This window comes from Lepidochelys kempii, chromosome 2 (genome assembly GCF_965140265.1).
Source record: "Lepidochelys kempii isolate rLepKem1 chromosome 2, rLepKem1.hap2, whole genome shotgun sequence".
Classification (NCBI taxonomy): domain Eukaryota; kingdom Metazoa; phylum Chordata; order Testudines; family Cheloniidae; genus Lepidochelys; species Lepidochelys kempii.
This window is the reverse complement of record NC_133257.1, coordinates 81,855,549-81,872,600: the sequence shown is the minus strand read 5'-3', so window position 1 is coordinate 81,872,600 and position 17,052 is coordinate 81,855,549. Positions and strand designations below refer to the sequence as shown.

General features: G+C 43.3%; 1 protein-coding gene across 2 annotated transcripts in view; it reads right to left on the bottom strand.

The window, feature by feature from the left end:
* NPC1 (NPC intracellular cholesterol transporter 1) overlaps window positions 1-14,418 on the bottom strand; it is a 52,028-nt gene extending 37,610 nt beyond the window's left edge. Inside the window, exons 1-2 of one of the 2 annotated variants that reach the window (XM_073331384.1) lie at window positions 14,117-14,418; window positions 506-628 (exon numbers count right to left, since the gene is read on the bottom strand). In XM_073331384.1, coding sequence (XP_073187485.1) covers window positions 506-628; window positions 14,117-14,200 — 207 coding nt within the window. In that variant the 5' untranslated portion in view covers window positions 14,201-14,418. Of the gene's footprint in view, window positions 1-505; window positions 629-14,116 lie in introns of those variants that run through there. The other variant, XM_073331386.1, reaches the window with a different exon arrangement.
* Window positions 14,419-17,052: the final 2,634 nt, after the last annotated feature.

Sequence of the window (17,052 nt, the reverse complement as noted above, 5' to 3'; positions counted from 1 at the left end):
TTAGCCCTGAGAGCCCAAGTCAACTGAACCAGCCTCTGAGACTTGTTGCCATGGGGTGTGGGTTGGGGGTTTTTGTTTTTGTTTTTTTTTTTACACTGTGTAGAGGATTTACCGCTGGAGATCAAAATTTAATCTGAAGATTTGTTACAGAAACTCAGAAGTTTTAGTTCAATGATATACACGGTACTAGCATGGATTTGGCAAGACCTAAAAATCATACAAGGCAGTGACAAGCTTGAAAGTGTGCACCAATTTTTTTAAGGCATAACGCAGAGTGGTAAGTATCAAGTGGCTCACCTAAACACTATTAAACAAAGATGTGAAGTCACTGGTGCCATTGCTTAGGACCAGCATTCAGTTCCCTAATGTGTGCAGCCATTTCATATTTTAAGGCCCAAGAACTTAGATTATTGCAGAAAATTATATTTAGGTCTTATTACACACATCCCAGCCCATATTCTATTTATCTTCTAGTTTCTAGAAGAACAGTCCAAAAGAAACATACCTGCATTAAGTCATATCCATCCTTTGGTAATGGTATTGGTAGTCCTGTATAGTTGCAGTTATATCTTTTACCTTCAGAAGCTATTCCGCACTCCCCATACCAAACACATGATTGTGAAAGTACCTAAATAGAGGAAGTTGTGTTAGATAGTTGCATGGTAAAGATTTAAAAGCAAGAGACTTTGTATCAAAATGGCAAATGTTTCAAATCACAGACTTTCAGAGAATTTTTAAATATTTATAATGGATGCAGAAAATATAAAATAAGTATGAGAAAGGCCTCCATCTAGACATTTTTCTTTTAATAGTACCAAAAGGAGAGTACTATCAAACTAGAATCATAACGGTTCAGTAGATACTAGACTGTGCAAGTTTTTAAATAGCACACAAAAGCTAAAACAAGACCAGCAGACAAGATAAAATCAGTTTAATTTCACACACACACACAAAATCACTTTCCTCCTCCAGAAATACATACATATCTTCCTGGCTTGGCTAGTTAAACACACACATTTGCCCATTTGTATTCCCAAAGAAAGCACATTTACTACCCTGTTGGTAGACAGTGACAGGACAGGTGTGGGAAATCACATTGGCAGTGTTATAATATGAAAGGGTTCTAGAGAACTCCCTATCCCACATGGTAGTACTTTTCAATCAAAGACCCCCCAGAAATGAATTTTAATGCTGGATAATATGGAAAAGCACCTGCTCACACAAGTTAAAATGCTCACAAGTGACAGAGCAGTTTGTAACCATTACTGTTCTAAACGCTATAGAAAATATTTTGAATCAGTAATGTATTTGTATGCTGCAGAAATGCATCAAATTAATGTGACAAGTTGATTTATTAAGACGGGAAAGCTGAAATACAAGTTTGCCATCAGTAATTTGCTATAATTTCAAATTCAGAGAAGATGCAGTATATAAACATCACAGAAAGAGCAAGGATTATGTAATGCAAAAGTTTCTCAAGCATGTCTCATTCATCACATGAGAGTCATCTGGTCATGGCAAAATTCAGGGAGTTGTTCTCCATCAGCAGCACTCTCCTCGCCACTCTTAGCTTAAGCGGATTGTTTGTCACCAACATAAGAGCGGTGCAGTGTTCCCCTATTCTCTGTACTGCTTTTAATTAGCTATAGAAAGGAACTTGAGATCACTGTTAGCAATGCACTTAAGAAAGTTGACTTGGTACTAGCTCAAAATTTACACTGTAGTATATCAAGAGTAGAAAAGTTGAAGGGACCTCTTTTTGGAAAGCTTAGCCTGAAATGCTCAGAAGACCATATCTGTATGCCTTTCTTCCTCCCTTTCATTTTTTTATTTTTTATTTTTTTTTAAACATGAATACATAAAATTTCTTACTAGTCCTTTGGATTCTACCATATGTAACTGAAACTGTAGAATTTCTGGTCTCTTCTATCACCATCAAACTAAATAGACAATTCAAAGTTCATCTACTCTGGCAATTTCAACACATGTATCAATGTACAGTACTGTACACTATCCTGTTATTCCAAAAAAAAGCATTTTAAACAGCCTCTAACCCTTTGCAAAAGTACTTGTGCAAATATATAATATAAGCAACACTTGAATGACATCACAAACACGCATTCAGTACGTATTATTGCAAGCTTTTCCATTCTGAAAGTTGCATAGGACAGTTTTACAGATAAAGATGGGGCAGAAGTTATCTTCTAAACAACCTTTACTAGTGTTTGTCAAACATCACATGCTTATAGTGCAAGGACAAACTCCTATGCTTTGTGCTTGACCATGAATAACTTTGTTCACTAATCCAAGGGACCTCTGACTGTCTCCAAACATAACATCTAAGAACTACACAGAATTACATTAAATGATTCCACAGCATCCAATACATGAAACATTTCTGTACTGGATGACTGACACAGAAACACACCCAAAAGATGAAGAAAAAAAATGATAGGACATTTGTCAGGGGGAAGAAACTGTACTTACATTACAGTAACTGTGGTTCTTTGAGATGTGTTGTCCCTATATATATATTTCACTGTTGGCATGCAATCAAGTCTAGATTATTTTGCTCAGCAGTGTCTGTTGGGGCTGCATTTGCACACCAAGTGTCTACAAGTCTCCAGCCGAGGGCATTAAGGGTGAGACAGCCCCCAACTTTCCCTCAGTTCCTTAATATCTGGGTTCTGTATGGCTATCAGACTCCATAATAGCAGGGAATGGGGGTTGGTCATAGAATCTATCTAGATGTCTCAAAGACCCACAGTTACTGTAGGTTAAATATCAAGTTCTTTTTTGAGTTATTGTGGGACAGCCTTACAAAAATTAGGGTCATCATAGAATATTAGGGTTGGAAGGGACCTCAGAAGGTCATCTAGTCCAATCCCCTGCTCAAAGCAGGACCAATCCCCAATTAAATCATCCCAGCCAGGGCTTTGTCAAGCCTGACCTTAAAAACCTCAAAGGAAGGAGATTCCACCACCTCCCTAGGTAATGCATTCCAGTGCTTTACCACCCTGCTAGTGAAAAAGTTTTTCCTAATATCCAACCTAAACCTCCCCACTGCAACTTGAGACCATTACTCCTTGTTCTGTCAATTACTAGTCAAATCTGGATGCTTCCACAAGAGAGTAGCACTGTACGAACACATGTCCTAACACCACATAGCTACTCTACAAGCATCCAGAATGGGAACATTTCTGAAAGAAGCACCAGAGGTCACTTGTGCCCTAGTCAAGTGAGCTGTGACAGTTTGTTTACGCTGACCGCCTGCAGGCACGGCCACCCGCAGCTCCCAGTGGCCGCAGTTCACTGTTCCCGGCCAATGGGAGCTGTGGGAAGTGGCGGGCTATATGTCCCTGGGGCCCATGCCACTTCCTGCAGCCCTCATTAGCCGGGAACAGCGAATCACAGCCACTGGGAGCTGCAGGCAGCAGTGCCTGCAGACAGTCAGTGTAAAACTGTCTCGCGGCCCGCCAGCTGAGTACACTGATGGGCCGCAGGTTGCCCACCACTGATCTAGGGGATACTCTAATCGGCTTAGTTCTGTTTATACAGAAAGAAAGCACTCTAAGGAAATCTACATGTGGTTTTGAAAGAGAGGTGCATAACCTGATGTAAATGAAAGACTATTTTTGGTAGAAATTTTGGGAAAGGTCTTAATGACATCCTGTCCTTAAAAAAATTATATGCTGGGGCCCTACGATCGAAGTTTGTACCTCCTCTACACTCCTGGCTGATGTTATTTTGACCAAGAAGACTGTTTTAATGGAAAGAAGGAACAGGGAACATGTAGCCAAAGGTTCAAAAGATAGGCCCATTAATCCCTTAAGGGCAATATTCAGATCCCAGGGAGCAAGATTTCTTAACTGTGTGCTGGGGGCGAGGGCTGTAAACTGTCATAAACCCTTTAGGGGTAGATTCATAGAGTTTAAGGCCAGAAGGCACTATTAGATCATCTTGTCTATATCTGCCCACCTGTGTTGGAAGGTGTAGAACTGCAAGATGTACCCTCAACAAGCTCATGGAGCGTTCAAAGTTCTTTAAATTCAGGAGACAGTCAAGTACGTTCGGAATCTATGCTCAAAATGACAACAACTGGCCTTGTGGCCAGGCCAGACCAGACCATGTGGCAGACAACTGTGTAATGTAGACAAGGCCTTAGAAAATGAATTACAAATGACCTCTCTCTTTAATGTGTTCCTCTCCCAGACATGATAAACATCAGGTATGCCCATCATTTAGAGGCATTACAGCTTCACATGAAAGGCAATTTTTTTGAAGACTGGAGATTAATGTTCAGTCTTAAGTGATTGATCCCAGGACTAGTGGTAATTCACAGGCAAACAGAGCAGCAGTTTCCTTACAAAAAAGGAAACACTAGCAAATTACTAACACTAAACCTAATCGCTAATTAGGTATTCACTAAGTACCTATTTACACAGTAAACAAACAGGTCACACAGTGTGCAAAGAGGCTGGTAGACATATGTGGTGAGAAAGAATTGAGGGGTGGTTGGGGTTGTTCCACCCTTGATTGGAGGCAGGAGGACACAGAAGGGGTAAGGCATAGCCCCAACAGACACTACTGATCAAAATAATCTAGACTCGAGAACACTGGGGACATGCACACCAACAGTGGAATATATACATGGACAAACTGAGGCTTTGTCTAGGGCTAGCCACCTGCAGGGCTGGATTTCCAATTAGGCACAGTAGGCACATGCCTAGGAGCGCCAGCATTCTAGGGGCACCTAAAAATTCAAAGTTTGCTGCTCCTAGGTCCTGGCAGGGGACAGGGCCAGCTGATGGGGAAGACAGCCCCACGCAGCCCTGGTGGAGCACTCCTTCCAGCAGAGAAGGCGAAGCAGCCCCCTGTGGCAGGGGAAAGAGCTCAGCAGTTAAACTCAGGGGGGCCATGCTGAGCAAGTGGGTCCTGAGGGAGCCCGGCCTGGGCAGGCCCCACTCTTGGTCCAGCCTGGGACTGACTGCACCACTCCCAAAGAGCCAGAGCAATCTCCGACCGGCCCCGGCCACACTGCCAGCTCAGCCTGGAAGACACAGTCACCTCCCAGCAGGGCCAGTGAGTCAGCCAGGGAGCAGGGCATGGGAGAGTGGGTCTCTGGGGAGGGTTGCGGGGGGCACTGGGAAGTTTGTTGGGAGTGTTTGTCAGTGTGGAGTAGGGAAGTCTGTGTGGGGCACTGGACAGTTGTAGTGATTGGGCTGTGCAGGGGGCAGTGTGCAGTTGTGGCGGTGGGCCTGTGGAGGGGGTCTCTGGGCAGAGGGGCTCTGAAGATGCGATGCCAAGAGGCATATAAGGTGTAAATCCAGCCCTAGCCACTTGAGTACATACATACCTAGGATCTTGAACAGGATTGTACTATGGTGGCTAGGCCAAGCAACCACCTTACTACCATGGCCACGCTATTTCTAGCGCATTGCTCAAGCAGAGCTAGTGTGTGTATGTCTATCTGACCTCGGAATTACTCCCCCCAGCTGCACTGTAGACATAGCATTATATGGTAATTATACAAACACTCTGATGCCAGACTATAACTGGGGGGGGGGGGGGGGGGGCGCTCCGGTGGATCAAAGCAAGTTTGATATAACACGGTTTCACCTATAACACGGTAAGATTTTTTGGCTTCCTGAGGACAACGTTATAGAGTACACCTATAAAGGTGTACAAATAAAATTAAAGCCCTGCTCACTGGATTTGTGGTTGGAGTTTATTGGAAGAATTTGGTCAGCTAGATCATGAACTGGGCTACCCATCCAGATTTCATCCTTCCAAAAGGGAGAAAATTCCCGCAAGCTGAAGAATTTCCATCCTTACAAATCTTTGCATCCTTTATCTGTTGACATAAAGAAAGAAGTTTCCTTCCATGTGTCGCAAGTATTTTTTTGCTGACTTCATATTCCAACATATCATTTAGTTGTAGAGAGCACCTGGAAATCAGTTGTACTTCTTCTATACAAGTATACAGTGAAGAGTACTTAAAGAGTTAAGTACAAAAGATATTTTTTCTTGAATACAAAAGTTAGATTGTGTACAAATATGGTATGTAGGCAGCAACTAATTGAACCAAGCATCCATGTACATTATGTATCTTCAGCTGGAAAGTTATCTTGGTGACTTCACAAGCCTTAAAACACATAATAGATCATGGAGACTGCAACAGCAGGTCCCAGATTCAAGTATCTGAGTATAGTAAAGTAAAGGCAAGGCCATACTACACAACATGTGCTCAGTAGAGAGAAGAGTTGAGATTTATGTATGATAAGAGGCCCATTCACTGCATACCAAAAAGCTCCAATTTAATGGGAACTTTGGTGCACAAAGAAGCCAGGATCTGGCCCAAAGAGTTTACAGTTCAATTCTACCCACTCATATTTTTGCATGATGTTTCTGATAATTTCCAAGTGCACACTGACCATGGCACCAAAACAGGTTTAGCAAACAAAGACAGTAAAGAAAACAAGCCAACTGAGTGGCTTGATAGTTTAAATACCACCAATGTGATTTTTATCATATTAATTTATGCTCATTTTGGAGTTAATTGTGTGACTGGGGGAATCTCAATTTTCAGAAAATGGTACAAAGTAACAGGTATTACATATATGTAAAACTTAATACGTAGAATTAGGAATCAAACACAGAAATGGAAGAACACACATATTAGTACTTGTATTTTTTCTAGTCAATAAAAACAACTTTTATCTATCATTTAAGTGGTGGATTGTTGTGTTGCTGGAGTCATGTTGATCCCAGGACATGAGACAAAATAGATGAGGTAATATCTTTTATTGGATCTACATCTATGGGCAAAAGGGACAAACTTTTCAGCTTCACTGAGCTCTCTCAGGTCTAGAGAAAGTAACCAGAGTGTCTTAGCTGGTTACTTTCTCCAGACCTGAGGAAGAGCTCTGTGAGGCTCAACAGCTTGTCTGTTCTACCAACAAAAGTTGGTCCAATAAAAGATATTACCTCACCTACCTTGTCTCTCTTAAATGGTGATTGTCATTACTAAAGAATCAAGCACAAAGACCAGAAAAACCCAGTAACTATTTTCATGACATTAGCGTAAACTGCCTGTTCTCCCACTCCAAGCAAGTTAAATGTTTTGAGTGGAATACAATCTAAGCCATGGTCATGTCTACACCTAAAACACTACAGCGGTGCAACACTACCACTACAGTTGTAGCATGCCTATGTAGACCCTACATATTCCAATGGGAGGGATACTCCCATCAGTATAGGTAATCCACCTCCCCAAGAGGTGGAAGCTAGGTCAGCAGAAGAATTCTTCCATCAACTCAGCACTGGGTTTTTCACATCCTTGAGAGATATAGTTATACCGAAGAAAGTTTCCTAGTGTAGACCAGGCCTATGTGTACCCTTAAGATACTATAGTGGCGCAGCTGTAGCGCCTCAGCGTAGACACCCAATACAGAGGTGGAAGGGGTTCTTCTGTCACTGTAATAATCCACCTCCCCGACTGGTGGTATCTTGATTGACAGAAGTAGTCTTCCATTCACCTAGCACAGTCTATGCCAACGGTTAGGTTGGCTTAACTACATCTCTTGGGGATGAAGCTATGCCAATGAAATTGTCAACCCTTAGAGTGGGTATATTTATACTACAACCTGCATTAGTGAGATCCTAACCAATGAAACTAGAGAGAAAAAACTGTTTAGTCTTGTCAATTCCTGCTATCACTTACAATAAATTTGCAAGACCATTTGAGAGTAAACTCTCAAACTTCTTTGAAGTTAGTAGCCTAAAGCCACTGTTAAAATGTTCAACCATTAACAAATGACTAGCAAACTGATCATATGAGTATTCCATGTAGCTACAATTATGGTAAAGAGGGCTCATCCCCTCCCTACTCTTAATCAATGTTCAAGGGATTTACACAAGTAACTATTTCATTCTCATTGATAAGATGTTGCAGGGAATTTCTCAAGTAAGTTCCCCACATGTCAAGGGAGGCTGGATCTTAAAATATTTAAAAAAGAAATAAGTTATTAAAAAAACAAAACAAAACCCTTAGTCTGGTCTCTATTACGGGTATACAAACTAAAGGTCTTATTTAATCCTCTGACATTAGAATTTCTCTATGTGTATAGCAAGGGACGTACATAGCTTTAAAAAAAATAAGAATGTGATGATAAAATTCAAATTGTCAAAAGCAGGTGTAGTACCTGAAACTACTTAAAAATTATTTGAAACTGACCACATTGATAGAGCCAGAAGAGTTCCCAGAAGTCACCTACTACACGACAGACCTAAGAAAATAACAGAACGCCACTAGCTGTCACATTCAGCCCCAACTAAAACCCCTCCAACGCATTATTAAGGATCTACAACCTATCCTGAAGGATGACCCAACACTCTCACAAATCTTGGGCGACAGGCCAGTCCTTGCCTACAGACAGCCCCCCAACCTGAAGCAAATACTCACCAGCAACCACATACCAAACAGAACCACTAACCCAGGAACCTATCCTTGCAACAAAGCCCGTTGCCAACTGTGCCTACATATCTATTCAGGGGACACCATCACAGGGCCTAATAACATCAGCTACACTATCAGAGGCTCGTTCACCTGCACATCCACCAATGTGATATATGCCATCATGTGCCAGCAATGCCCCTCTGCCATGTACATTGGTCAAACTGGACAGTCTCTACGTAAAAGAATAAATGGACACAAATCAGATGTCAAGAATTATAACATTCATAAACCAGTCGGAGAACACTTCAATCTCTCTGGTCACGCGACTACAGACATGAAAGTTGCAATATTACAACAGAAAAACTTCAAAACCACACTCCAGCGAGAGACTGCTGAATTGAAATTCATTTGCAAATTGGATACTATTAACTTGGGCTTGAATCAAGACGGAGTGGCTAAGTCATTATGCAAGGTAACCTATTTCCCTTTGTTTTTTCCTACCCCCCCTCCCCAAGACGTTCTTGTTAGACCCTGGATTTGTGCTGGAGATGGCCCATCTTGATTATCATACACATTGTAAGGAGAGTGATCACTTTAGATAAGCTATTACGAGCAGGAGAGTGGGGTGGGGGGAGAGAAAACCTTTTGTAGTGGTAAACATCCATTTTTTCATGGTTTGTGTGTATAAAAAGATCTTCTGTACTTTCCACAGTATGCATCCGATGAAGTGAGCTGTAGCTCACGAAAGCTTATGCTCAAATAAATTGGTTAGTCTCTAAGGTGCCACAAGTACTCCTTTTCTTTTTGCAAATACAGACTAATACGGCTGTTACTCTGAAACATTTCAAGTTGACAGTGTACCTTTAATCCTGGAAAAGTCAGACTCATCCCATTAACTAACGGGGGTGGGGGGAGGGTTAAGTGAGCAGAATGCTCTGAAATTAACCAAGTTCAGCTAGAGCACTAGAGGAATTACTTTTAGAAATAGTGCCATCGGACCGTCTGATACTACCACATGGCCAGAACTTCACTTTTATATCTAATCTGAAATAGAACATCCACAAGAAGATTATAGTCTTACACCACGCTGGGGCCTTAGTTGGATATCACTCAGAGGGAAGCATATCACCTACTAAATCACTACTTCCTTCAGCTGTTTTGGCTGAGAGCGCTGACTGGATCATAGTTCAAGCAAAAAGAAAATCCATTTCATGAATCAGCAACACAACGCACTTACAATTGACTTTACTACACTTTCAGCACTATATATGCAGTGCAGAAATGGTTACCACAAAAAAAAAAAAAACAGGTTAATATTTAGCTCTTGTTGACCTAAACATATTTTTTCTTCTTAATACATGATAGAGTGCTAAAAGAATTCACCACATGTAAGGAAACTTGTAGTAATATACACTATCCATGATTCCAAAACATACAACCACCAGCCCCCACTCCAGCATAAGGTCAGCATTTCTCCCATGAACTAAACGGGTGTCCTATATATCAAACTCAGAGACCAACATCTTTAATGTCTCAGACAGCCTTGACCACCACAAAACAAAAACTATGATGGATCCCTGAACTCCAAGGCAAACACAGAGAACAATGATTGTGCTGTATGGATAACAATGAGGAACTATTTGTCATCCTGCATCAAACACTGGGTGGTTATCAAAGATCGTATTCAGCTTTCCTTATCCTCCTTACCTTTCATTTCTAATCTAAAACGTTGGAAAGAAATTCAGTGAGAAAGATTACAGCAGCACCAGTGAGACACACCTTTATTTCCCTCCTTCTGCTCTGCTCTGCCCTCCCCTTTTTCTCCCCCAACACACATACAGACCTGGATATTTACTGTACCTAGCCTCCTGTAATGCACAATCAGTACTTCTGTTGGAATTTCCTAATTACACAGCCATCCTCCCAATATTCATATTTGCTCCAAAAAAGGGGATTTTTTTTCCAAAGGTAACAGCACATTTATTCATTGGGAATTCATTCATTATTAATAGGTCAAGTTTCCCCACACAGACCACAGGACTGGAAATTACTGCCAAGTGTAACTGATAAGCATAAGTGTCATGGCCTTTCAGGGTTGAATACTAAAGCAGACAAAAGTTGTAAATAAAGTTAGGGTAAGACTACTTTTTTAAAAATAACTTAGGCAGGCTAGCAGATGCACTTGATTACTGTTTGACCAGGGTTTCAGTTTGACTTGGTCACAAGTAAAAATTACTTTAGCTGTGGGAATGCTGCACGCATATCAAGGGCAGTACATAGCTCTTAGCTAAAATTTGTCTACAATCACAAAAGTACCAAACAATTCACTACTAGTGGCAGTCCCTGTTTAGATATCCTGCATTTGAGTAGTAGGGCTGTTGCACATCAGGAATGAAGAACACTCTCAGGAAATAAGTAGGAAAGATTGCAGGCAGTTTGCCAGGCTGTAACCATATCTATTAGGCATTCACTTTCCCAAACACAATTTATACATCACCCCTTGTTTATAAAAACTCTTCTCTCCACCTTCCACCAGAACACTGCAAAACCCAGATCAGAACCTTAACATAAAGAAGTAGCCACCTGTTTTTACTGTTTTGTTCTGAAGAAGTTTTTTGTCTCTTCAGTGACTCCCTTTGTTTTTACCTCCATTTTGAACAATATGTTTTGACAAATACTTTAGGAATTACTTTCACATTTATATAGAGCTTTTCATCCAAGCATCTCAAATAACTTTACAAAGAGGGGTATGTAATGTCTCCATTTTACAGATGGAGAAATTGAGGTATAGTGATTAAGTGATTTGTCCAAGGTAACAAAGCAAGTCTGTGGATGAGCAGGAACTGGAGAACAGGTCTCTTGACTCAGTTTGTGTTCTGAAACACTAAACCAATGGATCCCAAGGTTACAGAAATGTCTATTAAACAATTGTGTTGGGAAGAAATGCAATCTATTCAAAGAGCTAAATGTTTATTTTGACGGCTTCCTTTTCATACTTCCATGTAAGTAAAAACCACATACAATTAACACAGAAAGGACCGTCACCATCCTCAGAAACCATTTCCTGAAAAGCACTAAGTTTATATCTTCATATAGGGATTGCAACTAAAGATAGCTGCAATCTGCGAAAAGAAAAAAATCTGTTTTGCTTTTACCAAACCAAAGGAAAGCATACAATATTAACAAACAACCTTGATTACGGAGCACATCTATTCATCCGGGTTGTTCATTCTTTGCTAAACAAAACTAAAATCATCTGCACCAGACCTCAGTTACAGTGCAGTGCAGAGTTTTCACTGTAAGCAGCAAGTACTGAGTGAAAGGCCTGCAATTAACATATCTCCTCTTTTATTAGAGCTGGGCAAGGCTTGAAAAAAAGCCTTCCTAATGCCTCCTAGCTTAAGGACTATAGCCACGTCCACACCCCGGGCGACACAGTTATACCGAACTATCCCTCCGTGTAGCCAGCACTGCATCAATGGGAGGGGTTCTCCCCTCAACATAGCTACTACCTCTCATGGAGGTGGCTTAACTTCTCCTTGTCATCAGTGTAGAAGCATCTTCACTTAAGTGCCACAATGGTGCAGTTGTGCCACTGCAGCATTTTAAAGACCTACCCTAAGTTAGTTTAGAAGTGAAATAATATATAATGAATCTTAGGTTACAGAGGCCATTAAAATCATTTTGTCTTACATTGTTTAAAGTTTCATCTTACAGCATTTGTGCTGAGTTTCATGGATGATCTCTAACCTACATCTGTACCATGACACATTACAAGATGTGAATGATCATATCCGTTTTGGTTATAAAAATGAAAGAGCCCTTAAGTGTAAAACAGTATATTTTTATACATCTTTTACACTGAGATATTCTGAACTTAATTATGTTGTACTGCTGCTAAGGTTTGCCTTAGGCTCCCCAAGAGATTGTTCAGTTTAAGAAGTTCACATTGGACCCCCATATAGAAATTTTACAATAAGATTTGGTAGAATGAATTATCAGGAGATAGATATAAACACACACACACCAACAGAGAAAAGATGGTCCAGTGATTAGAGCAGTAGCTTAGGACCTAGAAGATCTAGAGGGTCAATACGTTGCTCCACCACATATTTCTTGTGAGACCTCAGGCAAATCGCTTAGCCTCTCTGTGCCTCAGTTCCTCTTCAGTAAAAATTAAGGTACTTCCCTACCTAACAGGGATGTTGAGGATAAATATATAAATAACTGTGAAGCACTTTGAAATTTACTTATGAAAAGTGCTAGGTATTATATATTATTACAGCAGTTCCTGATTCCAAAGTGGGTCATGACCCTGTTTTAACGGGGGTCACCAGGGTTGGCTTCAACCCAGGGCAGTGTGGCTCAGGTTACAGGCCCCCTGCCTTGGGCTGAAGCCCTTGGGCTTCAGCTTTGAGCCCCCCACCCAGAGTGGTGGGGTCAGGCTTCGGCTTTACCCTCACCCTGCACCTGGGATGGCGGGGCTCAGGCTTCCGTCCCCCGTCCTGGGGCCGTGTAGTAATTTTTGTTGTCAGAAGACAGTCACGGTGCAATGAAGTTTGAGAACCCCTGAATTATTATATACTAAGTACTAGTATGTCTGGTTGGAAGTGATGAGATGTTGAGGGCAAGTTACTAAATCTATCTTCTGTGACAGAAGATATTTACATGGTTCCCAAGAACACTGTAAACTCAGGCCTTGATTTTGCAAATACTTACACATGATTATCTTTATGACAACTCATGGTTGTAAAGTGTTTGCAGAACAAGGGCCCAAAACATTAAAGCTGCAGTCAAGTCCAATTAAATCAATGGGACTAACAGTGCATAAATGTTTGCAATGCAAGCTTGGAGCACAGTCAGTTTCAGTGTTCTTCTAGTATGGAGAGTCAGCCTCTCCTGTTGTGAGACTTCCACAGGGTAACAAGTAAAGGAAACTCTTAGCAAGGGAGGGAAAATATGACTATAAAACCACAAAAGATTAGCAGGGGAACAAAAGTGTCCACTTTTAACGTTTTAATTTGGCAATACCTTTTAAATAAAAATGATGTTTACCAAAAAAACTAGTTCAGTCATGAGATCTGCGTTTGCAGACCGGCAGATTTTTGAGGGGCTGGGACTCGGAAAAGAAAAGAAAAGAAATAATCTGCTCCAACACGAGCTCAGATGAAAGCCATCAGGTCTCTCTCTTCCCCAGTGAAGTCGTGTCTCCTGCCTCCATTCCCTCCATGCGTGGCCCGGCACCACCCCGCGAAGCCGCGGCCGAGCCCGGGCGTTTTCCAAGAAACAAGAAATTACTGCTACTTTTCTACCGCCCAGCGGGGCCGCGCGGATTGCCACAGGGGAGAGCCTCTGCCGCACGTGTGGGAGCGGAGAGCCCACCGGAGCCACAGCCGCCGGCTCAGCCCGGTCACAGGATGGGGAAGGAGAAGCCAACACAAGCAGAGGCACAACCGCCAACAGCTCCCAGCGTAACAGCCCCAAGTCCAACCGCTTCCACCCCGGGGGGGCCCTTCCTGCGCCCCCCCCCCAGTCTGCGCCCCGAGACTCCAGCAGAGGGCGGGACCCAGGGCAGAGGGGAGCCCGGAGCCCTCCGCCGCGCCACCCTTCCGCCCCTGGCCAAGGGGGTCGCCCCGGCCGGGGAGGCCCCTCGCTCACCAGCGCCGGGGGCAGCACCAGCAGCCAGGCGAGCAGGCTCAGGCTGCAGAGGCCCCGCCTGGGGCTGCGCTGCTCGCTCCTCATGCCGGGGCCCGCGGGGTGTCTCTCTCCTGGGGGGCCGCTGCTGCCTGCCGCTCTCGTGGCTTGTCGGGGCGCCGGCAGTCGGGCCGGGCCGGGCCGCGCTCCCCCCGGTGCTGGGCGGGGCCGGACGCCGCGGGGCTCCCTGCGAGTGGCTGGAGGCGACAGCGTCTCCGCTTCTGCCCGCCTCTGCCACAACCGCCCTGGCGCTGCGGCTCCGCCTCCTCCCCGTCCTGGCCGGGCCGCGACCCCGCCTTTTCCTGCGCTGGGGGAGGCGCCGCAGCCTGTCACGCCACCGCCGGGCCCGCCCGCCGATCTGCCCCCCTGGGGCCTGTCACGGGCCGCGCGAGCCAGGGGCTGCCAGTCACCCCAGGGAGAGGCCTGGGGGCCGTTGGCGGGCGAGGGAGGGGAGCGTTCGCCACGGCGCGGGGCCTGGCAGTGGCATCCCCTGGGGTTCGGCTGGTGGCAGCTTGTTCAAAAGGGCCCCCTTAGCCCAGCTGCCTACAGGGCCCACCAGGAGCAGAGCTTTTGCGGTAGCAGATGAGGCAGTTTCGAAGGGAGGGCTTGGAACAGAACCACGAACCCAAACACCCCTGAGATGCGGGTGAAGGCAGATCCCAGTCTTACGGCTGGGCCCTGCACTGGCTAGCTGAAAATCTCAGAGTTTGGATCCAAAATTTGCACTGTGGGCTGCTTTGTACTGATTGCCTGATTTGTGAGCACAAACGTAGGCTTGGTCTACACTACATACTTACTTGGGTATAACTGTCGCTCAGGGGGTGTGAAAAGTCCACACTCCTGAGCGACGTGGTTATACCAACCTTAACTCCTGTGTAGACAGCAGTGTGTCAACGGGAGAGCTTCTGCTGCCAACACAGCTGCTGCCACTTTTTACAGAAGTAGAGTTATTAATCCAGTGGGAGAGCTCTCTCCCGTTGGCTTAGAGCAGGGGTGGCCAACCTGAGCCTGAGAAGGAGCCAGAATTTAGTGTATATTGCCAAAGAGCCACAGTAATGCAGCAGCTCCTTGTATTTAGCTGTGACACTGGATATGTTTACAAGGGGAGAAAAAACTCACAGCTGCCCCCAGGCCAGCTGACTCAGGCTCCCGAGGCTAGTGCTCTGGGACTGAAAATTTGCTGTGTAGATGTTTGGGCTTTGGCTGGAGTGTGAGCTCTGGGACTGTGCAAGGGTGAGGGTCCCAGAACACTGGCTCCAGCCCAAGAGCAAACTTCAACACAGCAATTTTTACCACCACAGCCCAAGCCCTGCAGGCCTGAGTCAGCTGACCTGGGCCAGCCACAGCCATGCCACAGAGCTTTTATCCCAGTGTAGACATACCCTCTGAGTACTCTCCTAGACCTGAAGAAGAGCTCTGTGTAGCTCGAAAGCTTGACTCACCAACAGAAGGTGGTCCAATAAAAGAGATTACCTCACCCACTTTGTCACCCTGAATAGTAGGAGGCTATCATTAAATCCCTCCTTAAAAATGTAAGCATTGCTGTAACAGATCCTGTGTTTCTTTTTTGCAATCTCAGTTATTTTCATTGTGACAGCACAACAGTTTTTATCTGACCTGAAAGTGTTCTGGTAGGCCCTGATGCTGCAAAAGCTTATATGTGTGCTTACATTTATGCATGTGAGTAGTCTCATTGACTTTATGGATCTGCTCACCTGTATAAGTGTTTCTAGCATTAGCCCTCTAGAAGCTGCAGAAAAGTGCTAAGTTTATCATGATGGTGTTATTCATTAGTTCATAACATTTTAAGGCTTGGACATCTTTTTTATGAATTAAAGCATTTTAAAAGCTGCTTCTTCCTTTTGTGGGGCACAGAAGTGTTTTTCAGATGCTAGACAGCAGAAACAGGACATTGCGGTGAAGTGGTCTAAATTTGCCAATTTATGGGCATCACAAAACTGCAATCAGCCTACTTAGAGACTAGCCAGTGAGGGACACAGATAAGTGATTCAGAGTATCCTATTCAAGCATTAAAAATAAAACATGGAACATAAACAAAAAATTCCATGTTTCAGAGTAGCAGCCATGTTAGTCTGTATCTGCAAAAAGAAAAGGAGTACTTGTGGCACCTTAGAGACTAACAAATTCATTAGAAATTTTTAATTTTTATTTAAAAAATTCCATGACTCATTTTGCAGTCCAAAATGCATACTAGCCATTTTCCCAGTGTAAACACCTTGTCCCACATGTTTTATGACATTTTTTCTAGTAGAGGCATGTCCTGAAAAGAGCAGCAAACCTATAGGAAAACAGCCTGAGTTTAGAGAGAGCCAGCACTACACTCTATTTTAATTGAGGATTACTTTACTCCATCTGCTCACCAGTAACCAACCTGTCCATGACTTAGAACTCTTTTTACTTTGGCTGAGTCTATAATCTACTGTGTATACTTTGTATATTGGTTTGATAAATTTGTAAAGTGATTTGAGACCCGTCAGGATGAAAAATTCTGTATAAATTGTATTATTAGGTATCTAGCTAATGCACTTATTCTATAAATCTGCAAGTTAGTGTAAGTTATATGTTGTACATTACAAACAGCTAAATAGTTTCAAAAACATTACTTTGGACAGGATTTTTAATTTTTTTAATATTTTAATCTCAACCCTGTGCAAGATGGATCACTGCTATGTTAATACAAACAATATGGTTTAACACTATCTTCTGAAATGAAGTAGATGAAATCATGTGCTACCAAATTAATTCTTAGTGTAACCCTGTTGATTTCACTGGCCTACATTCTTTCGTTTACATAGGTGACACATGCTCATGTACAAACTGCTGACCTCAAGTGGCCTGATCCATGTTATAATCACTGGTTTGGGAAGGAGTATCCAATC